Below are 26633 nucleotides of genomic sequence, written 5' to 3' on the forward strand. Positions count from 1 at the left end.
TACAGTTTGTTGATCAGTCCTGACAAACATAGACAAAACATAACAATGTTGACAATATCTAGGTCCCAGAATCAAAACATATTAGCAATTAGGGCCGGGGTCGTTCACAATCACATAGTACGTAATCACTTTTTGGACAATTTGTACGCCCCTCCGTAATCAGTTTTACACCTAGCTATTGTGTCAAAATTACGCTAGCGTAATCATTTGAAAACCCCCTCGGCTGATTACGTAATACTAATATAAATATGTGAACGACCCCTTACAAATATTTACAAAAACCCTGCTACACAGACGGGTCACGCACAGACTCAGGAAGCGGGGCTGGCTATATCATCACCACTGACAATAATAACACCGTCACCACTCTAGAAGTCTAGAGGATAGATCATTCAAGCTCCTTGATTATTGCACTGTTTATCAAACAGAGCTCACAGCCATCATCGAAGCTTGCAAATATCTCTCAACCTATACCAACACTCATATCATCAAATGGTCAGATAGTCTCTGATCCTCTGTTTACTGGGCCGCGCTCAGCCTGTCATTCCGCCAAATCTTTATTCTGTTAATGAACATAATAGCCTGGGGTCCTCAGGTAAATCCTCTGTATTAGTATAATATAATTTTTTGTCCAATCTGGATGAAAATTCATATATGAATTCACGAGACCTGGAGACCACTAGCTACAAGCAGAGCACCTGAAACCTGGGTTTTTGACATGTTCAGGTAATTTGGCCAAATCGGACCGAATTCGGACCAAATATGGGCGCGGCTGCCCCGCGGGCATCGGTGGGTGGTTGGGGTTTAGAACCCCCTCTAAAGTTCGGTCACCGGTCTTAGTTTGTTGGTCAATTGCTATCTCAAAATCAAGTTTCACAAAAATATACCCCTTGTAATCTTAATCAAATAACCGCATCCTGGTCTATTCTATAATTCACATTAAGTTTATTTTGTCATACGTTGTATGACCCGCCGCGAACGAGTGCGCGGCTCCCCGTGTATCGTCGCGTAGAAACTCTACACTATAGTGAATGGTGAAGCGACAGTGGGGGTCACCACGTGATACAAAGTTTATTACGGTTTGTACAATTGTAGGTTTACAACCTACCATGCTGCATGCAGGACGCGCGCCGAGTTGGACTCGTCGACGGTCCCTAATATATGGAACATAAACAAATATTTTACGAGTATCAGTATCACCCGTTAAATTACGGTTTACGTTCGCTCCTAATACATAATAAATCGTTTTCCCAAATTTTAAGAAAATTCATGTGAAAAGGCTCTTTGGGTATGAAATTCATCTCTCTCGGTGTATTTCTAAACGCTGATTCCGAATCACCCCCCCCCCCCCCCATGATGCATGACGTAGGGTAAAAATGCTTCCCTGGAGAGTTATGGGCAAAAAACCGTTTTAGTCACGTGATAGGCTAGTAAAACATGAATACAATTGTTTAGGGCTCGGGTTATGGAATTAGGGTTGTCAGTTGTGATAAGGGTTATGGATAACTTCGGGGTTATGGTTAGGGTTAGGGTTGGGATGTAAAACCGTTTTGTACGGCTGCAAAACCATAAAAACCATTGTCATACGTTGTATGACCCGCCGCGCACGAGTGCGCGGCTCCCCATGTATCGTAGAAACTCTACCATCTACACTATAGTGAAGCGACAGTGCGGGTCACCACGTGATACAAAAAAACCAAAGTCACGTGATTCTTTTGGGCGAGCGAATTAGTAAAAGCCGTTTACGTTACCTATATTAAGTTGACTCGGAGGAATTCAGGATTGGAACAGAGCGGTCGCGGTAGAACTGTAAAATTGGGTATTAATATTATCAAAATATTGATTACTTTCTGGTTTCAATAAAATTATGATCTCGAATGCCAAATTGCTTCCAGGGCTTCCGCATGGGAAAAATCGTCAACAATTTTTGCCTGCGCGTGCGGCAAAAATATTTTTAATTACTGTCTGTGCAAAAGTTTAAATTGTCTGCACTATACATTTCTCAGAATATGGTTTCCTGAAAATTCCTCTACTACTAATTTGTGATAACTACGACAAATGATGCAAACTGGCCATGTTTTATTTGTGGGTTGTAAGTTCACATAGCCATGTGTATACGCGTACTGCGTGACGCGCTTGTTTCACAAGCGGTGGCGCGCTTCTGGCACGTAAGCTGCAAGCGAGAGGGCTCTGGTTAAAGCTTGTATCACGTTGCGACCCCCACGGTCGTTTCACTATGGTGGTCCTGCGCACGATACAGGTTGTAGGTTTACAACCTACCAGGACGCGCGCCGAGTTGGACTCGTCGACGGTCATGTATATATGGAACAAATATTTTACGAGTATCACCCGTTAAGATACAGGGGGAGCTGCGCACTCGTGCGCGGCGGGTCATACAACGTATGACAAGTTAGAGCAAGGTTGTAAGAGAAAGCCACTTTAAAATATTCGTTTCTAAAATTTTTGTAAGTTTAAGTACACACTGTAATAAAAATAGTCAGTGTAATCAGTTTCTCATAGCCATGTGTCTACGCGTACTGCCTTCGGCGGTCGCGCGCTACTGCAATCGAGAGGGCTCTGGTTAGAGCAAGTAATCAGTAATAAATAATTATAAGGTTAGCGGTGGCGATTAGATTTGAACATCCTTATATGTTATATGTTCATGTTATACGTTTTTGGTTTGATTGACGATGTACTTCCAGATCGTTGCTCTGCGAAGCAGAACAACGATCTTGTCGATGTGAAGCAAAAATGCTAGTTTGCGCGGCGCGTCGAAGTCCTCCAAGTTTTTGGTATATAATAATAATTGGTATAATAATAAATATAATATAAGCTGTGGGATTGTGAAAGTAAGCTATACCAGTTTGATTCACGATGTCAATCTTTCGCATCTCGCCGATCTGTGGTTGCGAGAAGCATTATTGGATGCGCGCGCGCGCGACCCAGTAGTGCATCGCGCTACAATATACCTGTGTACTTTTTATGCTGATTTCGCGAATAAAATATGTTACTCAGCATGAAAATCATTTCTTGACGAGTTATGTGTTATTATTATTATTATATGAGCAAATAACCATTTTTGTCAGACTTGACCATTGTTAATGATTTGACCCAGCGCGCGCTACTTCGTAGCACTTGCCATCGGACCAATATTTCGAGAAGAAAGCGCCGCGCTACTTCGAAGAAATTTAGACGAGTAACATCGGCCGTCAATTTCAGACGCGCGCACGTGACGGGCTTGTAAAATGTAAAACAATATTTCAGCTGAATGATTTAGGAGTCAATTTTGGTTTTAAAGTAATATAATTGTGAAGATAGTATACAAATTTAAAGTAAAGTACAGAATTTACGGTCCAAATCTTGTAGGTGTAACTTTAAAACCTACTAGGACGCGCGCCGAGTTGGACAAATATTTTACGAGTATCACCTTACTCTGTATTCGGTACTGGTAGTTCTCTCATTTGAGCAGAGTTTTTCTTTTTAATGCAATGAAACAATATTTTTGCTATTAAAGATTTCTATAAACTATAATTAATACTATTAGTTATAACTACAAAATAGGTTGACAAATCGGTGGTTTTCCATTTAAGCTTTTAAAGAATTCAGGAAAAAGAGTAAACAAATTCTCACACATTTAATTCCGACATGGAATTCACCACGAAACAAAAACATACAAACACTACCTCCGTATCTCATATCTGGTATCATTTTCCATTCTTAAGATGATTTTTCGCAAAACGTTTGACATTAAATTAAGAGTTTTACTAACGAAAGTAAAATATTCATTATTCCAGCTAACAGTAATAGATTTTACTGCTATTTCAAATTATTGCTAAATTTAATTAATGGTATATCGTATTTGCTACAAAAGGGATATATAAATTTAAATAGTTGGTAAAACCACGGGGCACGGTAACAATTCTCCTTATTCGTAGTCAAGCTTCCCAAGTTTACATTATTCACAAGAAATTGTACGAATTGTACGCGATGATAGATTGGGTAGAATATAGTAAAATATTATAACTATTTCTGACCTTAAAATTATTGAAATAATGTTTTAAACAAGCCACTGACAAAGAATTTTGTTTAAAATTATAAATAGCATCTATCTTCGAGCATTCAGTCTCAACCCATATAGTAATATTGTATAAATTTAAGCTGATAGGGTTAATAGTATACAGGTATCAGCTGTAGAACTATCAACCAATTAAAAACTAATAAATTATGACTAAATATTGAGCTTTAGAACAAGCTTGTGATTTGAAATTTTGTTATCACTCAGAAATTCTAAAACATGGGTGATTTATACCATGAAAAGAACATCAATACAAAATGCAAATTTCACAACGAAAAATTGTTAAATTAGGGAGGGTCCCTGTTTACAAAGATTGATCCTAATTGAAATCTAGATCGTATATTGTCACGTCGTCGTGATCTTCCAAGGAAGAGGATGCGGAAAGTAGAACTCGTCTAGATGTAAAGAGGATGCCAGCCTCTGTTGGTGAGTTTCTTCCGGCACTGAGGACACTGTCTGGTGGACTTGAAGACTTGTTCGATACAGTAGCTGCAGAACACGTGACCACATGTCGTCGACACCAGGGTTCTACTTGAAGCTTGGATCTGAAGAGGAGCGTCAGTCAAACTTAACGGATGATTATATTATATGAACTCTAAATGTTAAAGATAACATTACTTACTAATGATACTTAACTTATCTAAGTGACGCGAGATGAACATTGAACACCCCAATAATGCTATGATATGATAAGAGATCTCAGATCAGTGTTCACAAACTGATTGTCTGTCTGTCTGACAAATTACCTGAGCTTTACTATCGAGACAGACAGGGCAGGTGAGTGGGTTAGGATCGTTGTCCACCACATTTGGTACAGTCAGAGGCAGGTTAGCTAGCGAGGGACCAGCAGGAGCAGGAGGGGGCCCAGCTGTCTGGAGGGTGGCAAGGTGGTGTCTCGGGTCGGGGTGTCGCGGTCGGTGGACCGGGTTCAACCCATGAAACGGGTGCCCCGGGTAGACAGCCCTGAGAATTAGTGGTATTGGTACCAGGTACATTATACATAATATTATATATTAATATTAGTATATATTTGTGGTATTGCCAGTTTTTAAGCTTGAAGGAATAGCACTAGAGTAGTAGAGTTAGGCGGTAATGTGCATTTTGCATGTACTTGGGAGCTTCCTAGTCCCCGCCAGAACCATTTCTTTACATTTTCAGGACCCCGTGTAAATTATAAAACATAAAGTGCCCAACGATCTATCAACGAGCAAATTTTTGTTCAAATAGGGCATTATAGATATGTCCAAAATGGGCATTTTGGATTTAACAACAAAAATCGAGAAATAGTCACCAAAAATCAAGCTTTTTAAAATTTTGCGAACTCATAGAAAATCTCAAGAAAAATTCACGACCACTTGTACGAGAGTCTACCTCTAAAAAAGATTTTGCAAAACAAAGTGCCCGTTTCGGGCAGGTCTATATCGCCCGGTTTGAACGAAATTTTTTTGGGAGTGCTACTTTCATTACATATACCTTCGATAATCTGTTGATAAATTGGTGTTTTAAAATTTACATGGGTCCTTATTCCTTAAGAGCCAAAAGTAAAGTGCTGGGAATGGTACCACAGCGTACGAAAACAGAGAAACATATCTGAATAAATACTGTACCTGTTAGGTCTATTATCAGTGATAACAGGGCCAGGGTTTTGCGGAGGCGCGGCTCTAACAGGGGCGGGAGGAGGAGCTACTCGGGCCGGCGCACCGGGGGCAGCAGGGGCTCGTATCCCTGGACTATTGACTTGTCCTCCTGCAGCGATAGCTAGTGCACCAAACCTGCAGGTGGAGACGGCTGGTTAACTTTCTGCAAGATCTTTATTATTTTCTAAATATAGCTTGTTAAGTGCGGTTCAGTTTACACCAGTATTCGATAGGTGCCATAAATTTAGCGATTTTAAAATGATATAAGTTTAAAGTTTTTGTGCTTTGGAATGAAAATTAACGATTATTATGCAGGCATGTTGCAAGGCCGATAAATATAAATCTATCGGACTGACTAATGACATCACACATCCTCCATATCCCGTTTGAGTTTGTCTTAAAACTTTTTGTAATTATCAGTGACATTTACCGAATCTTTTATTAGTAGTACTATAGCACAGTAACTGTAAAGGTTCTCTATGATAATAGCATCAGGTTAGGCGGATATACCACTAACACATATATTATTATTATTGTTCTGTATCGTATAGTGCTGTAACTCCAGTCCTGAATGGTGGTACCTACCCTACCGGAAGTGTTTCTATAAATATGACATCACACAATCGATAAAGAGTTCTCGACTCCATGTCCAACAACTCCACAGACAACAGGATATTAATCTCTCTGCAGCGCACACTTTATATATAGAGCAAGTATGTACACTGCTCACTCCACCACTCCCAACCAAGTTTACTCGGTCACGTGAAGGAAATAACTTTGCGGAGGGGTCACGTGTTAAGCAGGAAGGGACCAATGGCAGAGGAGGATGGCGTACACCACCGCCATCCAATGATTGTAGAACCCAAGTGTTGCACAGATGTGGTTAGTCGTTGGTACGAGGTGGACACAATGTAGCTTACACTTTGACAGCTACTTTTTACACGCACTTCTTGTCCCCAATACTTGTCAATAGTACCAGTAATTAATGCTGCTGTAGAGAGTTGTCTTGTGTTAATTTGTGTTCCATATTTTTGGACATGATTTTTTCTGCCAAACCTTTCTCGACTGATAGATTTCTGGCTCAAAGTTCTGTTTAAGTTCGATCTAAATAATTCTATTTATAGCTCCTGTCGGAATTTGAATTAGTATAGGTCGGGATGCCATCACTTTATGGACGATATACTTTAAATAACATATTTTTCTGGTAGGAGGAGCGGCCACAAGGCGTGTTACAAGGACAGCAGCACAACATCATGGCAGGTCAGTGATTAATGATAAAATTGTAGTTTTTGTTTTTTAATGTATTGTACGTAACACTGAGTTTATCTACTGTTATTTGCGCTGATGGTTATTAATTGTGCCTTTTATTCTGTACAGAATCTTAGTTAACAGAATCTTAGTTTAAGGCTTTAAAATTACAGACATCGGAAGACGCACCCTTTTAAGTATTTCGTTGTTCTGCAGAACAATTTTTTGAACGCCAGACAGAAATGCATTATAATGTATATTGTATGTCCGGTATATTTAGCCAGTAATCGTATGAGTCAAAATACACTTACACATCATGCTAACTCCATACCTCATTGAACGTACGAAGAGGCCCTCCTCCCCTACAATAATCTGTACAAGTACAGATCAGGACAACTCCTCTGGATCTGTACGGACTACGGGATGAAACATTCAAGTTCTCAGAGGGTATCATTTACTCTCCTCCAGAAGTTCATTATCCAAATGTAATGAACTCAACTATTTGCTACACCGTGCTGAGTTATGAAAGAAATGATTCCAGATCTCATAGAATTAGAAACAAATTAAGAGACAGCTAGATTCCTCTCCTCTTCTATTTGAAGGCAGTATTATTGAGTATTGAATTGGTGTCTATGCTGATTATACAGGAGAATTATAAACAGGACGTATGTTGTGAGTTGGAAGCCCGTATAAAAGTCTGGTCTCATTCCCAGCTATAATTTCATTTCATCTGCCAGGAAGCTATCAGAGTTATAATTCACACCTTTCATTCGATTTGTTGCTCGCAGTTCAATCTACTGGACAGTGGTTTACACGACATGGTCCCCGATATTCTGATTACTAAGTCATAACGCTATTTATTTTCATTATTCTCGTATCCGTCTGCAAGTTAGATCGGTTTATCGGGTTAGATTAGGCCTCTAAACAGTGATATCATCACCAGGGTTGTTTTTAGACGTCAATTATTGGATATTCAACAAATAACGCCCATGAAAATTTATGCTATTCCGGAAATAGACGGAGACCCATGTCTTTTTATAGTATTGAAGATTTCAGGCAAGTTATTAGCGGATGTTACGTTAGAAGAATAACTCTCAGGTTTAGTTCTAGACGTTAAATCAACATTCTATGAGTTCAATTACAAATTCCTATACTTAAACTAATCGAGTACACTCATGTTACACAATTTCTTTTCTAGTCATGATTTTAAGTGATTTAGTACGTTTAATTTGCCACTTTTAGTTGACTTATTTTGAGCTGACGTGATTTTTTGTATTGCCGGTATAGCTGCAACACTAAACAGGATGATCTAGTATCAGATCTTATCTACAAGCCTGATAGTCAGAAATAACTCTTAGTTAGCTTACACAAGACGTGCTTTTCAAGACGGTCACATCGTTATAAAAACCACCCACTTTACTCCACTTCCGCCACCAAACAAGATGTAACACCAAATATGGGCATGGACTGTCACGTGATCCGCAACCACCATCACAAGATCGAAACGTGCTTTGAAAACAACGTGATGTTTGCAAGTGTGATTGCGAGCAGTGGCGGGGCGGCTGCTATATTTGCATATAATACACAAGGATATGAGCAGGGCACGTCGGTTTTATATTTAGTTCACATTGTGTTGATGAGTTATTTAGACTAGCAGACAGTTTATTGTTTAGTTAACCTGCTGCACTGACTCTCAGACCATTCTATTAAACTGCATCTACACTTTATTAAACTACATTGTAGACTTATAGAGCTTTATTTTCTGAGTATACAATTGTGGCCAGCTTTTCTCGAGCTTGGTATAATATCTTGACCGAGATCTATTGTTACCCTCTCAGAAAATGATTAGTCACCTTGTTGACCCCGTACTTCAAGCGCTATTGGTTGTTTTATTAAGATCACTTTTGTTGTTAGCCCAGGTAGTTATATTGACAGGATAAGAACATTCTTCCATGAACTATTAAAATAGCCATGATTTGAGTTACAGTTGTCTTTCTCCTTAAGCATGTGGAAGTCCCACAATGTTCCTAAACTATTTCCAGAATTTGGCATAAAAATGGCATGAAGTTGTTTTATCCGGGCATTCTTTTCTTGAGATACCCGTCAACTTTGGAGCATACCAGAGAAGAGAGACCTACAGTAACACATATAATCAATAACCGTACGAATCTTTGATGAGTTGTTGATTGCCTATTTGCTGTATCGTTGTGACAGAAATATCTGTTCATTCCTTAGAAATTAGCAGAACCACTCGTCACTAATCAATCGTTCCTAATTTGTTATGAGATAATTCGGGCAATTAATTAAAATGGTAAGTTTCTCGCAGCCAATACCCGACAACAGTGACAAGCGCGGTAAAATGGAGAAGGTTACGTCAAATCTTAATTACAGGCTAATTGTCCTGAGCAGCAAAATCTATTCCTGATAACGATTATGACATAACAAAAATTATGCACCTCTCCGCAACAATGCCTGCACTCTGCGCAGCAGCCCCCATTGAGAGTGAAATCATACCTTGTTTCCCGCCCAACGTCTCATTAACCACCATGATATTAATGAAAAAGCAGCAGTCTTGTGTCATGACTGTCATGTGGCGGCCGTGTTTCAGAGCGACCTGTCCTTGCTGCTCTGGAAGGTGCAGTTAAAAATACCACGACAAGCTTTTCCGGCTTGCAGAGCACCGCTGCACTGCTGCAGCAATGTGGTGGAATTGCACAAATCAAGCAATTTAGGAGGGATATATTTAGACTCTTCTTAATGAACTGAGCTCTGCCGAAATTCTCGTCAACCTGTTATCGTTTTGAGAGCAGCTCACATTCGTCCTGTTTTTTTCATTCAGAAATCTGGAAGTTAGTTATTTTTCAAATTTTTAAGGCAGATGGTTCTTATGACATGGGTTGAGAATAAAACTTATTATTAACGGTACACACTTGATTTTGCCACTATTAATTGCTACATCCGTAGTTAAGACTGGCAGTTCAGCGCACAGCCATACAAGTACAATTATGCCCTATTTTGGTGCCGGGATAGTCGATTTAAGTAAATCAAAATGTATCCATATTCGTTTGAAGTCTCTTTCAAAATCGATCGTAGCTCTGTATCATAGAAAGTCTAAATATAAGACAGAGATTTTCAAACAAAAGTTTCACCGCGATTATCTGCCAGGAATTAAGATATGACGCACAAGTCTCACTAGATAGAATGCTATCTTTTACTTCAGATGTAAAGTGAGATACAGTAGTATCACTGAACCTAAGTTAAGCTAGCTATATCTTAATAAACTAGGATGGGTATACGCTGTCACCCCAAACCTCACGTGTATTAGCGCACGTGAACTTTGGGACATACAGGCATCATGCCTGAGACATGTGCCTGGATTTTATGAAAACTTATAGGCTGCACCTTAAATACCTGCCTAGTACAGAGGGCATATTTCTTATTTTGTTCAACAAACCCCATTTGGCCATTCTGCCAGACCAACAGCAAGGAGAACGTTGAGTGTTAATCTTCTCCGGGAGGTTAATTTAATTACCACCTGATTGATGGGGTATATATAAACTGTAAAGTGTAAACCCTGTCGTCGCTCACAGCTTAGCAGGACGCTAACTCAGGTGTGTTTCGGAGAGTTTTTAATTGGCAGCCTGCTGGGAGGCAGCCAGTTTAAGAAACTATTATCATGATGTCACGAGGCGTCTCCCCGGGTACCCCCTGAAGAATAGTGTGCCATTTGGTTGATACCCTTGAAATCAGGCATAGTTTCCTTACGTCACGGCTTGTTATGGTATTACCAAGAGCGCAGCGGTTTAACTACTACTAGAGGTGTTGCTGTCTCAGTTGGTTAACTTTGTGCTGCTTTAAATGTCCTACACGTGCCAGATAGAGATCCAGCCAGGAGATAGAGTTAAAGTTATCGGAGCTTAACCTTGTTTCATCTTGCCCTTGAGAGATCCCCCATAAAATATGCTCATATAGTGCGAGTTTACCAATGTGATAATGCAAATAATAATCCAAATCTAAATAAAGATAGTTTGGTGACGATTACGGCGGCGAGGTGTCATTATATCAGCAGTGGGGTAAAGTGGCCCTTGAAGGGTCCTAACACCCTATTATCACATAGTTTAGGTGCTGGTCTTGTTAATGGAGATTTAATCTACTGATCAAACAGATAATTATATTTCAGACTTTCCGTCCGTTCAGTCTGATCTCTGGTTTATTCTGTTAAAGGCATGAGTTATGAGTGTCACTGTCTCGCCTGTCACTACTGTTTTCATTACGTGATTGATCATCTTCTCGCTTCTGACCGATCATGATATTGGCATAATTTTACTAACCTTTTACGTTTGTTTGCAGCCCGAATGCTTACAGTTATATTTTCCCTCAATCTACACCCCTTTTTTATCTTAACCGGACATATTACTCTAGAAACAATCATGCTGATTCGGGGCCTGACGATGTTGGTGATGGCCAGTTTGAGTCTGGTGGGTAACGTGAGTGTTATCGTAGCTACCCTCTCCTCTCCTTTCCTCCATACCCCCTCTCACGTGTTAGTGGCATTCCTTTGCTTCTTTCACCTGCTCAGTGCTGCTCTCAGCATGATTCCTATTGGTATTTCCTGTCTTACTGAACGCTGGATCGGGGGAGGTAACTCACTATTTTATATATTACTTTTGTGAATATGAGCTCATGATTCTGTCTAAAATGTTAGATATTCCCGGAAAATTTCGACATTCAACAATCGTGATTCGTGATGCATATTATTTGAGATATTTATCAATGGAAATTTCAGATTCGGACGGGTTTTTCTGCGAGATGTTTGGAGTAACAGTGATCCTGCTCACCATCATCCCCTTCAACCTCCTAGTGGTAATCTCCATAGACAAGTTCACAGCTGTAAAGTACCCCCTCCAGTACAACCGGATCGTTACTAAGAAAACAGTGTTTGGTATGATAGTGTCCTGCATCGTGCTGCCTCTACTCGGTCTGGTTCCCATCCAGAAGATCCTGATAGATTCCAGCCGGATGTATACCATGTTCTACCCTCCCTACGGTTCCTGTCAGCTGGTCATAGCCTCCGCTGATTGTGTCCTCTGCTACGTTCTCTACGGCATATTCTTCGCGTTCCAGGTCCTCCCACTCCTAGCTATCATCGTCTTCTACTCCTTGATATTTGTGGAGGTGAAGAAGCAGGTGAAGAACGCACGAGCTCAGAGTCTGGATAAGAAGAACATGCTGGATTGCCACAAAGCCACGGTGACAATCTTCCTCCTGGTGTTAACCTACGTACTGACATGGTTACCCGAGTGGACCCTGGACTTCCTAGCGTTTCTGGGAGTAGGAAGGGAGAACACGGTGTTATACAACTTGCAGATAGCATCTAGGTGGATATTCTTCCTTAGCCCTGTAGCTGACCCCTTCATATACGCACTACGTCATAATAAGGTGGGTAAATTATACGGCACAGTTAATGATACTAGGCATGGTGCCGTGTAAGTTCTGCTCCTTTCTGGTTAGGTCTTTCCTTAATATCAGATACCTTAGTGAAACATTATCCCAGCTCTTCCCTTTTTGATCGGGATAGCAACATTATCCTTAACCTTCACACTGACCTCAGGTACAACAAGAACTAAAGAGACTGTTGTGTCCAGCACCTCAAACTATTAATAAACCAGATAGCAAGTCGTGGGACGTTCCCTTCACCAACATCCGCAAACTATTTACTTACCAGCAATTACCTAGCTATAACAGCGATATCAGTAACAACCATGGTCAGTTTATATATAAACTTTAGTTTATATATCACTTCTTGTTGATGGTTTTGGATTTTAATTGTTGCGGCAAAAATTTAACGATGATGTCAATTAATAATTTAATTAGTTGATTCATTAGTAAATTTTCAACAGAATTTTTGTCGCATATGAGCTGGTAGTGAATAATGTGTTTTCTCTGAAACGACTCAACGGTGGTCCTGTAAAAGTAACTGAGATTTAATTAAAAAAGTCATGAGTCCCTGCAATTACTTGATAAGAGAATCTAAACTCATTCCAGTTAGGGAGGGTTCAGTAAATATTCCAAAAATGGGATGTATGGCTTGGTGCCCTTGACTAACCGCCGACTAAATATAGCGAACTTCTAACTACCGATCAGGAAACCAGCTAATTCAGGCTCTCCTCTACTAGATCTCAACAACTATCCGATAGCGAGACTATAGGTGGGGCTGGTCTTAATGTCTTTACGAAGCAATGCACATTCAACGAGATATGTTGTCTGGGAGCTAATGTTTTCTTTTCAGTTCACCATGGTACGAGAACGAGCAGTATAACGAACAGTGAGGGTAGCAAGAGACCTAGTCTGGGTGATTTCAGCCTTCATCTCGTCAAGAACAACGTTAACTGCGTGCCAGAGACCATCGTATAAACGCCATCCTTCATTATCCATCGGAATTGTGTCGGCACAGCGATTTTTCGGAATAAATCGATGTTTGAACACAAGGAAATGTTTTTTGGAGGGAGTCTAACAATTTGTGGCCCCATGTTTCAATAGTTAGAACTCTTGCTGAGCGGTGCGCTTAATTCGTAATTTTTATCCTTGCTACAATTTCAGACTTTTTATGATTTGAGATTACGCATTGTAATTAGAATTAGTATGTACGAAATAATATATAAACAACGAACCAACTAATTATCATTTAACATGAACTTAATGACCTAACTAATTGCAATTGCATGCTGCTAATTAGCGAGATAACTTAAAGTTAAATAAAATTATGTCAGTCCGAATTTATATGTTTTTTCTGATTCGACTAGATCTAGTAATTGACTACTGTTTATTGATTAACATGGTTGCTCGTTTGTCGTTCGTGGAGTGCGCGTGGAGTGCGCACCTCCTAACAGAACTCACTACGCCATATGGTCAAGTGAAATCTTTATTTATATAACTATGTGCAATATTATCAGAGCATGATACCTTGTTGGTGCATGACCCTGAATAAATATAACGGTCACGGAGCGTCCACAGAACCAAACTTAAGCAGTTTCTGTTTATTTCTATTTATTTGAAATTCCATATTATTAACTGATAACAATTTATTATTTTAAGTTTTTAAATCATCTCAAATACGAAACAGGTTTTTTCAATTGCTCTTAAAACTCAAGATTATGTGTGAGGATACGGAAAAAGGAAGCTTTATTGGCAATCCAAATTTGAATCCGCATAATGCACATAAGTTGCACTCCAGTTCCGCAGTCGGATTCAAATTGATAGGTTTTACTTAATATGTGGCCAGCAACACCTTCCTTTCTAAAACATCACTATATGATTATAAATTATATAATAATTATGAAATGTCAGATTAGTCTAAACTCAAACAAACTAGTAATATGGCTTCCAAAAAAATCTCATAAAACACGCCTATGAATTGTTGAGGATGATATATTGTACTTCAATTAATCATGAAGTACCTAGGCCCGTCGGGCTCAATACAACAGACCTTGCATTATTATTCATTATATTTGGCAACAAATAATATCCACACTTCCCTGTTACAGTGTTAATGTAATTAACTCATAATATCTCAAAGGAGCACACCTTTATAATAACTTCAATTGTATGCTCGATATGTCCTTTTGCCGCCTTACTTTGCCTAAAACACAAAATCTATTTACATTTTACATTTTATGTCTACACAGTACACGTAAATAAAACAAGAAATTCGAAGAAGTTGGTGAACTCTGTTTCACGAAATTGTTGATAACTTGAAGTGAAGAAACATATTGAAAGCCATGAATACGAATCAGAGATTGCGATCACCACGACTTGAGACCATTTGCGACCCAGTGGCTTTGATAAAAATAGACATATACATGTACATAAGGCCGATTTCGCGATGGTTATCATTCATGGTAAAAACATTTAAAAATGTTATTCACGTAATCAAGATTATTGTTGCAGCTTTCCCGTTTTCTACAATTACTTCTGAAACATGCTACTGATTTGACTACGATCAGAGTGGTAGCAATTCGCGTATCTCCAAACTTTTTTCAGCATATTTTCGCATACTTCATGCCTATGGGTTATGTTGAGCATGAAAATCAGCCTTCGTATCGATTACTTTTAAAGATTTCCAGAAATTTTGCAACTCTGTTCTATAGCGACGAAGTTGAGAATTTTTGGCTCGGCCTAAGGACATAGGCTGAGCCTGAACCATACAGGAGAGGATTTCAGAGACAAATTATTATATAATATCTATTTTATTTTCATAATTTCTAATTAATTACGGTTGTGTAATATCAGGATAGGAACATTATTTATTAGTCACATTATTGTGATGTTTCTGATGAAAATTTCTGATGATTCTGTGTATTGCGATAAAGGAAAAATGCTCTCAAATTATTTGTTATATAAAAGTGTTGAAAGTATTAAAACTTTTAATATTTCAACACTACTATATAACAACTAATTTGAGAGCATTTTCCCTTTGTCGCAGTACACCGAATCATCAGAAATTTTCATCAGAAGCAATCACGTTTGTCTAGTACCAGATATCATATTCATTGCGTTGATCCTTGCCCGCTTGTTGACTGTGATGGTGTTTTTCATAATATAAAACCAGCACCTATCCGATTGCAATTAACTCATGAAGCATGGGGAAATACTGAGTTTCAGTTTCTTCACCCAAAACTAGCTTATCTTAGCTTATCTAGCTTATCTTATTAGTACCTTTCCTCTCGCAAATTTTTGGTGGGAATCAGACCTAAAAAATTTATAGTTTGATTAACGGCCAGGTAGCGCAGTTGGTTAGAACACCAGTCTTACAATCGTTAGGTTGCGAGTTCGAATCCCACTGTCTGCCTGGTCGTGGGGTGAGCGTCGTCGACGTTCAGCTAAGGATTGTAAGTGGTCTATGCAGCCCCCCGGTCTACTCAGCCGAATACTCGAGAAATCGGGTGTGAGGGTTAAATGAGGAGCTGCACATTGCAGCAAAGTCTCGGGCGAAGAAAGTATGGTACACACTACCTTAACCGTCACTGGCCAAATAAATCCTTCGGCTTCCTGTAATTGGCTGGTTGCACTTGTGTAATGTGGCTGTTGGAATACACCGAAGTAAAATAAGTGTCTTGATAAAAAAAAAAAGCACTAAGTTGTAGCGATAGTACAACGACTGGTATGATACCAGGCAGGAAGCATATTGTGTAATTACATCACCGTGTTCACCATCGCACCTCCCCTTCCTACCGTGTGAAGTGTTTCACATTGTTTTCTTTTTCTCACGATTAGAAGAGGAAATTGCTCTAAATCTATTCATGTTCATATCTTTGAACAATTAAACAGCAGTAACAGGATAATTATCTATTATAAGCGGCTGAATTAAGATTTTCAGTATTTCGTTTTATTTGGCAGATTTAAGTTGGTGATGCATCGCCAACATCATGATGTGTTACAAACATCTCTTCGTTTAATCCAGCCATATATTGTCCACACTATTCTTATCTGAACTGTATGCTGGTTGTCTGGATTGGCACAGAAAATGTTCATTGCAATGTTAATTGTACAGAAACAGTGCAGAAACAATAACATCTTGTTCTAATGGATCCAAGAGCTATTTGCAGCTTTACAATCGGCACTGGCATTTATTTTACACTTTTGTTTGTGAATTCATTTACCGTCTCTACATAATTAATATACACTGTCTGTCTTCTTGCAAATATCTGGCTTCACAGTTCAGCGATCTATTTTTCGGTTGTCAGATATAGCTTTATCATGTCCATTTCTCTTTATCACAAACCAAATTCCTTCGCGTTTCAATAAAAATCACATTTTCAATTTCAATTCAGTTTCAAAACTCAAAATAGCTACACGTACAATTAACATCATGACCTAAAAGATATATTTATCCGTTTTACCACCCTAGAAACAACACTTCCTCCTGATGTAGCACTGTATAATTGTGGTAATTGGAAGCACCACCCCACCATTCCGCCAGACTCGGCAGATTTGCTATTATTGTGCGGACGGGGATAACTCGCCGAGTTCGTTTTAATTGATTGACTTCTTCTGATTGGCATTTTCTGTTTTTTAATCTATTTCTAACTGTTGTTGGCTTCGTTGTAATATGCAGCATATTTTTAAAGCTCGTTGCATATTGGTGCCGATGAAGCTTGATATCTAGACTTAGAAGATGAACTTGCATTTGTAGGACTCACTATGAGCAACCAAGTTGTGACAATGACATTAGAAACATTCATGTAAGATTGGAGAGGCCATTACCCCGATCGTAAAGATTTGATTAAATGAACCCTGAAATTGTGGGACATCGAAACTCATCAACGAATATTTAATATAGTTTCAGACAGTTAAACTTCATATCTCATATCATATCATGTTGTCTGTTCATATAAAATATCATGCTAAAGGATACCAGTTGGTGCAGAATGCAACTGCACGTGCTAAAGGTAGCCCAGTTCGTGCATGGTGGCATTGCACGTGTCTTCAAGCTCGCGGCGAACCTCATCAGTTATATTGCCTCTCCAATCCTTCTTAGTGGTAAAACTAGTCGTATCGTACAACAGTTTAATCTTATCATAGATATCGCCAGGATTCTTTAAGTCCAAAAACTTGGTTATTTTCTCCGCTTCGCTGAAAGGATTCTGCTGAATGTCCTCAAACTTAACCCTAAGAAAAGAGCCATGATGAGATATCAGAAGCCGCTCTGACAGCCCCCAATTTATTTCATAGAACTGACAGAGCCTCTTCAAGTCACCACAAAGTCCAGGCAAACACCAGAAGTTGACCCTGCTGTTGTTGACCCTGCTGTACCACACCGCCCGAGGGTCACGTGTCAACCAGATGACCTTGAAGTTGGAGTAATCGTCCAGGTAGTGGGCCACCTGTGCCAGAGATATTCTCACGTACTTTACAATCTGTATCGGGTACTTCCGACACTGTTCTGCCATGAAGGTCTGATTGAGACAGGGGCTGGTTTGTCTTCCACGTCCTTTACACGAGCTGGGTAGTTTGTTGTTTTCTCTAAGGTATGCTCTCCGGAAGTACATACCCCGGAGGTATTGGTCATCAACATTCTCGTAGTCACATGACAGGAGCTTGTCAGTGATGCTAGCTACGTGTTCGGTAACATCAGGGTCAGTGAGGGATGCAGTAAAGTGACTGTCTAGAGGTTCATAGTGGAGGAATGCTTCCTTTGGAGAGGAGACAATGCCAGAGAAGGTGGTGGATCCACTTCTCCATGTACTAACGATCAGAATGTTTTTTTGTGTCCACGAACCAAAGTAAGGCGCTGATCCAGGTATTGAATCGTTTGAAAATTGAGCTGTCTTATACCTAGATTCTGATGAAAACTTTGCTCTATTTGAGTCATTATTGGAATCTTCTGCTGGCGCTAGCGGGTCTGATGAAGGACCTGGAGTCTTCAGCTGATCATAGTTTGGCTCTTCCGATGGTTCTAGCCGGGCGTCTGCGAACTTTGGAGTGTCTTGAGCCTTGATATGATCCATCGAATCGAATTGAACGGTGGGGTCAGAAGAAATATCCATGCCTTGGAGTATTCTGATATCATTGTTGACGAGTTTGGGGGATTGCAGGAAATAGACGAGAATTAGCAGCAAACTTATCAGAATAGCTAAAAGCCGAGTGTACGTTTTACAAACAGATGAAGAGCGCATGGTCACTAGAATGGTTGCATGTTTGACAGTACATCCGTGTTATTATTATACTCCATGTTTGATGGGACACGGCCGGAACAACGTGATTGAGCCTAGTTGGACGAACGTTTATTCGAGTTAAGTGTATTCAGTTATTATTAATATATATGAAGAAGTTAGCTCCTGAAGCACAGAATTTAACCGCCACTTTTTAGAATGTAGTATTGCTGAGTGCCGACGAGGAAAAATTGAAACAACCTTCTTTTTACAACCTGTCAATACTCAATTAATACTAATATCATGTTAATTTGATAAGTTTATAGTCTGATCACATTGTCTATCCGTTGAGATCACTTCGTACGTTTTGTATGTGCTTATCAAGATTTACGGTATGAATTTGTATGATAATTTTGACTTTGGTATCGACTAAAATGTGTAAACCTACCATGCAACCGTATTATAACCACAATATAAGCTCCCAAGTTTACATAACAGTGCATTTAAACAATGACATATAAACGAGCCAGTAATGAATTACAATTGAAGTAATTCATATAACTATAGTTTATAGATGTACTACCACAACTTCCTTATACTTGACTCCAGATAGTAGAATTGTTTGTTATATTATATATTGTTAACTATGACAGTAGCAGTTTTGTAGTGCTTTTCATAACTATAAGTATAGGTTTTGCATGTGAGAAACCAGCGTCTAACCCCAGATATAGAGAGTTATTTTGTTGTTAGTAACTTGCTGTGTTTTCAGACCACTTCAGTCCATATTATCTCATTTTTATGTGCTGCAGTTCAAAAATAAACGTTAATTACAGCAGTGGTTTTACTTAGACAAGATGTAAATTGTCGTTAATTTTTCAATTATATGACTTCATTCAGAGCTAGTTATTAACTATAATTCTAACGTTTGCAGCATTAATTCTATGTCGCGACGCGTTTGTGATCAGAGATTGTGTCCTATAAGTCATGTTCCTGTGCTTCTCTAACACTACCTCCAATGACACTATCCTTGCTCAAGGTAAGAGAGTGACAGTTTTTACAAAGCTGGCTTTTATTTGTTCACGGGATACATTTTATTATTCCTTGTTTGTGTCTACACCAAAGTTGTAAGAACAAGTATTTGATCTTTATACATGCGAGCTTATATTAAGACATGTAAACCAACCTTATTGGGCTAGAAACCTAAATTGTTTTGATGTACTTCCCTCTCCGCCGACAAAGATACAGTTTAGCAGAAAGAATCTATATATATAAATTATTATACAACTTTCCTTAAAACTCTCTCTAAATCTTGTGTAACGATATCTTATTCCAGGAGTATTCTACGGCGTGTCGTCCTTGTTTGCTATATTTGGTAACCTGCTAGTCGTCATAGTAACAGTCCGAGTAACTCAGCTTCACTCTACCTCCAACATTCTCATAGGACTGTTATGTCTGGTGGACCTACTCTACGCTGTGTGCCACGGAGTCTGGGTCTCAGTAGCTTCACTTCTACTCTACTGGCCCTGGCCAGGGGGAGGCGATGGAGCCTTCTGTAAAACCTCCAGCTACGCAAGCGTCCTGTGGACAGGGATCCTTTTCATGCTGTTAGCTGCCATCAGCATTGATAAGCTGGTAGCGATAGCGTACCCTCTGAAGTACAGGAAGCTGATGAACAGGCGGATGGTGGGGGTGATGTTTAGTGTGTCAGTGCTGACTCCCATTCTTCTGATCACCACTCCCCTGGGAATACTCGATATGCAGGGTAACCTAGCTCACAAGTTCTACACAGCGTACGGGCAGTGCACGCTCTTCTTCAAGATGGCAGACACGGACAGTGACCACGAGTTTGTGGAGGTCCACGAGTTTCCCATCATCCTGGTGCCTTACATCCTGTGGTCCTTGACTCAGATAGTTCCCTTGGTAACTATTATAGCGTGTTATTCTAGAATATTCTACGAGGTCCGCCAACAAGTCAGGAATACTAGGAGACACAGCATTCAAGGAAGGGGCGTTCTCAGGTCTTATAAAGCAGTGACCACTATATTTCTTATAATAGTGACATTCGTGGTCACGTGGATCCCTGAATTTTTGGTAGATATTTTCATTATGCTGCACATCATAGAGCCCAAGGACGAGTCACCTCTGACATTCGCAATCACTGTGGTGACACGATGGTTGTACTACCTTTCTCCTACCCTGGACCCCTTTATCTACGCTCTCCGACACAAACGACTACAGAGTGCCATAAAACAAACATTCTGTATCCCTAAATACCGGGGGGAGTACTATTACTCCAACAGTGACGTGGTCTCCCGGGCTCTAAGACGCTTCTCCACTGCCGTACACCAGAGTGTAAACTCAGAGAGAATACAGAGACATTCCACAAGAATTCTAGACAATGTGTCAGGTAGTGTGACATCCTTAGGGTCCCTTCTCTCTACCCATATACAGTCACATGTTGATATCATCATAGAGACTGCCAGCACTGCGACCCCTAAATTTCTAAGACGAAGACCCGCGAGTGCTCCGATAGAGTTAGACCATCCACTGTCACTCATCCAGTCCCGACCGAGGTCCTGGATGAACGCCAGGAAGACTTCCAGAAAAGTATCTGTTGTCCAGGAGATGGATAGTCCCACTAGATCAGAGCGGAGTAGACCAAACACACAGGACCCTGTTAGACGGGAATACAACTTCAATCAAATATCGGACCATATCGAAGCTGAATCAGATTCATGCTCCAAGATTAGTATCTCAGTTGAAAGCAATTCATCTGACACCCAATTTCTTGGTAGATTATTCGGAAACGGCGAAGACGAAGATGATGGAGTGACCATGAACATTATATCAAAACAGACAATAGAAAAAGTAGAATCTGTGAAGGTTGATTCTATAACAAGTTCAGATGAATTGAGAGATAATGCAGAATGAAAAACAAGCTGGGTTTGCTTTTAGAGTCAATCGTTTGAGCTGTATCAGCTTCCAAGTCGCATAATTCAATTTGTTGCTGCAATTTATCTTTCATACCCGTGATTGTTGCTTTAGATAAATGCTTCTTTTACATGTTGTAAATGGTTTAACGGTGGTTTTCTTAGTTCTAAACTTAACAGTAACAATAGCAAAGTTCTAAACTAACAAATACATCTAATTATATCACGCATTGATTGTATTAATTAACAGACCATAATATGTAGAAACCAGCAATCTTCTAATATCCGTTCAACGCTCAGCAAAATCGAATAAACAAGCAAAGGGGTTCTCCTCAAATCATGTGATGAATCCTTGTCTTTTTAACCAAAACTTTGCTCGACTAACGGCAACCTCACCAGACGCAACAAAATGCCCATTCTTTACTTGCCTTAAAATGCAAAAGCAGGTATGTATCTAGTTTCCAGATGAAATTAGTAACTGAGATTGTATGGTGGTCACATCTTTATTAACACGGAAATTTATACAGGGTTCTTTTCAGTTATCTCTGGGACTATTTCATCTCAAAACAATATTAAAGTACTGTCCTATGAAATTCATGAGCACATTTTTAGTGCATCATAATAATACGTAGTGGTATGCAGTCAACAGCGTTCTTTCGGAATTTTGCCTCGCACCTTCGACTAAATACCGCAAAGAAATGGCAGAAAAACAATAAATAAATTCCATGCGCTACCCCTAGCATCATTCTTTGTGCAGGAAGGTGGTTTTATGAAAGGATTGAGACAGATGAACTGGTCAGTTGTCTTCTCGTTTCTCTCGTACCCGGGATCACAAACCATTGTCATGATACTTCCGGGCAGGAAGAATGGTACCGTTGTGTTGGTTGTGACTGCTCCGTTTTTTATTGCTGTATATGTTGCGCATGGTCCTTCGTGTTGTCCTACTGTGTCGAATGTCATGTCTTTTAAAGTTTCCCAGCACTTTTGGCATAAGTGTAAGCTGTAGTTATCAGTTGTGGTTAGTTCTATTGACACTATTAACTGACCATGCTGTACTTCTCCTATCGCTGTTGGTGTTATCTTTAGTTTTTGGTTTATCCCTGTCGAGCAATCTGAAAGAGTAACAGACCTTCTACCTGTATCGCCATATTGTATTACATTGATGCACTTTCCAGATGTTTTATCTTTGATCCATACAAGCATAGCCGTAGGGTCCTTCCATTTCACGATCCAAAGTGAGGTGTCCGTACATTGTCCCCACTCGACAGGCTCCCATGTCTTTCCACTTGCTCTTAGACACTTCATCGTAACTCCGTTCTTAACAAAAACTTCTAGCTTATTTTTTCCACTAGTCATTGCTTGCCATTCCGTGATAGGATCATTCGCTTCTAGTTCAACAATACGCTGAAGATTTCTGACACAACTCAAGTTCCCTATAACGGAGAAATTATCTTCAAACGGAGCTACATGATCGTTAAGTAGGGAGCAGATCCGAGTCAGGGAGTTGTACGCAAAGAAGTTGCAATGGTCAGAATACAGGCAGTACTGTCCACACTGTTCCAGGAAATCAGCTGGGAACTGATTGAGGGGAGCTCCGTCGCAGCATTCCATCTCACGATTTAGACTATAGCACATCTCCATCGGGTCTTCTTGTTCAATGTTTACAGTCACTGGATACGTTACCGCACTTTTATTGGTGGGTAAAGTTCTCCTTGTTGCAGTTACAACAGTCACTAGATGTATGATTAACCAGAGGAGTTGGTTCCGTCTCATCCTTTGATAGAAGATCAACCTAAGAAGAGTTATACAGTATAAACATAAGCTCCTAGCAGACAAAATATCTCGGTGGAGTAATAAGTAACACTTTAACATGATAGGACATGACTTGCTAATGCTTTACCTTTCAAACATCCACTTCTCTTATAGGTGTTTTAAAGATACTGCACGAAAACAAAAAATATTGCTCTACCTCGATGCATATTGATATAGCGAGAATGAGTCATTAACGACAAGAGAAATGCCATTGTTGGACGTGAGGAGAGTGAGGACTAATACTATTTCAACAAAGACCGACGTCATTTTTTACAGTATAATGTTGACATTTTACGTTGAAATGGTTGTTAAAATAGTTTATTTAACCGTAACGGGAATAATGGCATTTAAAATTACATGCGGATACATGACGACCAATGAGGTTCACAATTTTGCTCGTGACATGATTATGGTTGTTAAAATACAGGGTGGGCTAAACATAACGTTACAATTTACATACGTTGGGTATTATAATACCACCGCCATGTTTCATATTTGAGACTTATTACTTTGCAGTTTGCAGATGGGATGATGTTACTACTCATTCTAAGATTCCGTCGCCAAAATTCTAAAATTCAAATATTTCAGACCACGCCCATATAATATCAAATCATTTATATTGTTCTTTCCGAACATGCTAGACGCCCAATTTTCTCAGATTTCTGTAGATAACAAATTGCTACATCTTATCTGAAAAACTGAGGCAAAACGGATATGAAATGACGAAGTTATCAAGCATTTTGTGTATATCGGTAACAAAATTGATTGGGTGATTATGTGACACGACACCTGAACTGGGCTGTCTTCACAATTGACGGGTCACCTAATCACCCGAACAAGTAAGCCTGTCAACTGATCACACGTAATGAATAAACTCGTTATGCTTCGTATCTCAGTCATCTGAGAGGCTACAACTCTCGTTTTTTTTTCAGGACAAACGTAATTCGAATGGCCAAACACAATTGAATAAAATTTGGCTCGATTCGATTATCAGAACCATCAAATAAATGCGATAATGAACCTTCATTCGAAAAAAAATTAAGATGAATATTCTTTGATTTAACATATTCCTCGAATGAGTGGGGATAGTAAGTAAGTAATACCAAAAGGAATTAACGCAATCGAGCAATCAGTGACTGAGCTATAAAGTATAAAGGCCCAGTCATTATTATTATTAAGGCTGTAACGTTACAATATTGCCCAATATTATAATATATGTACATGACCACCACAATTTTGCCCGAGAAATGATTTTGCATGCCCGAAGAAAGTACGGGTATTCGAGTTTTGATCCTTTATTTATGGTCCTTAATTGATATAGAACGAACAATTAGGCAACGATTTCTAGAGCGCCTTCCGGTTAAGAATATTACCCTGGAGTTGATAGCCACAAACCAATGCTGCAGAGAAGACCGCTATGATTATTAATTGAAGTACAACAATGATTCCGTTACCGAACCCATTTACAGATTCTGGGAAACTCTAACCAATGAATGCTCTGGATCAGGCATTTTCAAAATTAATAAATTCAAATCTACAATCACTTACTCCGAATTTGGAGCGGCAGGAGAGTTAGCGGGCACCCAACCGCGCACACAACCCGATGACTCGCAGTGATTCTTGACAGTGTTGTACGTTAGCCACCAGTTGCGGCACCGACACCGCGAGCACGGGCACATGAACTCCTTCCTTTGGTCTGGGTTTGGTGAGAGGGGTTAGTGAGGGGTCGAATAGGCTAAAAATAGAATATCATGTAGAATTTATTACATTCTGCAAATCAGCAAACTATTTAAAAATGTCTTTTGAAGATAAACTGTAGTACCCAAACATCGTTTGGCCAAATATTAGTAAATTCCTAGATTAATTTCATTTTGAGTGCTTCTAAATAATTACCATGTCGTCTAAATCGGACCCAGAGTTCGTTTTCCGTTTCTACAGTATTGAGTACAACGGCATTGTTATCTCCAGTATTACTGGCTGTAGTGATTCCTGAAAAAGTCAATGATGAGAAACGTTCAAAGAAACAATTGAATCTAAACATAATATTTTCAGTCAACGGTTTACCCTGATGAAGTAGTACTAAGAAATCTTAGAAACCCCGTTAACAAGACGAAACTTTAATCCATAAACGAGACCTGATCTAAGTCTCATGTCGCAAGGCGTTAGAAGAGTTAAGAGGGCAGAACTGATAACACTGGAAGTGCTCGGCTGGTTCAAAGTGGTGCGATGGATATTCGCACTTCTGCTTTGATTATTTAAGAAGTTGGCAGGAATATGTTGATTGGGGAGACTCGTCGCTTGATTCAGATAGTTTGTTATGTTGACAGCAGGGTTAAAAGAGCCAGAGGTAACAGACAGGACAGAACCGTCAGATAGGGGCTCTGTTAGGGTAACAAGAGAGAGTTTACTGCCAAGCACGGAAATGTTGCTGATATCTATAGAGCGAAACATAACAGAGGAGATGGGAGAGTTTGAGGCAGAAAGTTGGATCATAGATTTATATGTGTAATGATAAGTGGACCTTTTAATGAGCTAATAGTATTTCTGGGAACAAGTTGTCGGGTATTTATAATCAAGTCGACTGTCAGCAGTGTTTGTCCAGTGTTTTTTCATCGATCATTATTTTTTACAATCCCATAATTACTCATTAAATTGAGAGTAAAGTTGAGAGCTGTTTTTAATGCTTCATCGGTTGGATTATTGAGATTATGAAGTCCATTTTTTAATAATATTTTTAAAGAAATGAATAGAATGAGACAAGTTTTTGAGAGTCAAAAATTCGATCAAATTTATCAATAATTGCAAGATATAAAAACCTGCTGATCCAGAGGGTATTGACCCTGAGGGTGGAGGTGAAGGATTGGAGAGGGTCGCTAAAGCCCCTGTCACTGCACTGATTACAGAAGATACCGTCAAACTTGCGAGATTACTGAAATTTCATTGTGAACCGCGAGCAAATCGAGAGCTAATCTCAGAAATCAGGATAGCGTTAATTGAAATAAAGACCAATAAATAATAATAGCTTATTTGATATGAAAGCAAAACCTGCTGCTAGCGGCTGACTGAGGTAAACTGTTGCTGGCAGCTGAAGCTGTAGAAGGGGTGGAGATGGGAGGAGGGGTGGAGATGGGAGGAGCTGGTCTGGTTAGCGGGGTCAGCTGGGGGATGTTGGGAGTTGGGAGTGATGGTGTGCTGACTGGAGTGGTGGGGTTGTTGGGTGTTTGGTTCACGGAGGTGGTTGAAGACGGAGCTGATGAGTTTATCCAGCCTGCTATTAAGT

General features: G+C 39.6%; 3 protein-coding genes across 6 annotated transcripts in view; 2 read left to right on the top strand and 1 right to left on the bottom strand.

Moving 5' to 3' along the window:
• Window positions 1-3503: 3503 nt before the first annotated feature.
• The window catches only part of LOC134821244 (mucin-2-like), a 91311-nt gene continuing 68181 nt past the window's right edge, over window positions 3504-26633 (bottom strand). For 2 of the 4 annotated variants that reach the window (XM_063831956.1, XM_063831950.1), the window contains 7 exons: window positions 26399-26624; window positions 26170-26282; window positions 25247-25342; window positions 24902-25049; window positions 5683-5847; window positions 4822-5038; window positions 3504-4620 (listed from right to left, as the gene is read on the bottom strand). In XM_063831956.1, the coding sequence (XP_063688026.1) occupies window positions 4471-4620; window positions 4822-5038; window positions 5683-5847; window positions 24902-25049; window positions 25247-25342; window positions 26170-26282; window positions 26399-26624 (1115 nt within the window). In that variant the 3' untranslated portion in view covers window positions 3504-4470. The remainder of the gene's footprint in view (window positions 4621-4821; window positions 5039-5682; window positions 5848-24901; window positions 25050-25246; window positions 25343-26169; window positions 26283-26398; window positions 26625-26633) is intronic. The other 2 variants (XM_063831967.1, XM_063831974.1) reach the window with 2 other exon arrangements.
• Window positions 6925-14077, top strand: LOC134811482 (adenosine receptor A2a-like). Its single transcript, XM_063818329.1, has 5 exons — window positions 6925-6972; window positions 11383-11601; window positions 11747-12399; window positions 12572-12725; window positions 13250-14077. The coding sequence occupies exons 1-5, from the start codon at window positions 6966-6968 to the stop codon at window positions 13372-13374; spliced, it is 1158 nt and encodes a 385-aa protein (XP_063674399.1). The 5' UTR covers window positions 6925-6965; the 3' UTR covers window positions 13375-14077.
• LOC134823052 (trace amine-associated receptor 8c-like) lies at window positions 19932-21542 on the top strand (the record flags this gene model as incomplete). The annotated part of the gene is made up of 1 exon (XM_063834405.1): window positions 19932-21542. A coding segment is annotated over one exon (1611 nt), but the record flags the coding sequence as incomplete, so codon positions are not given.

Source organism: Bolinopsis microptera, chromosome 1, assembly GCF_026151205.1.
Source record: "Bolinopsis microptera isolate Bmic1 chromosome 1, MBARI_Bmic_1.0, whole genome shotgun sequence".
NCBI classification, from domain to species: Eukaryota; Metazoa; Ctenophora; class Tentaculata; order Lobata; family Bolinopsidae; genus Bolinopsis; species Bolinopsis microptera.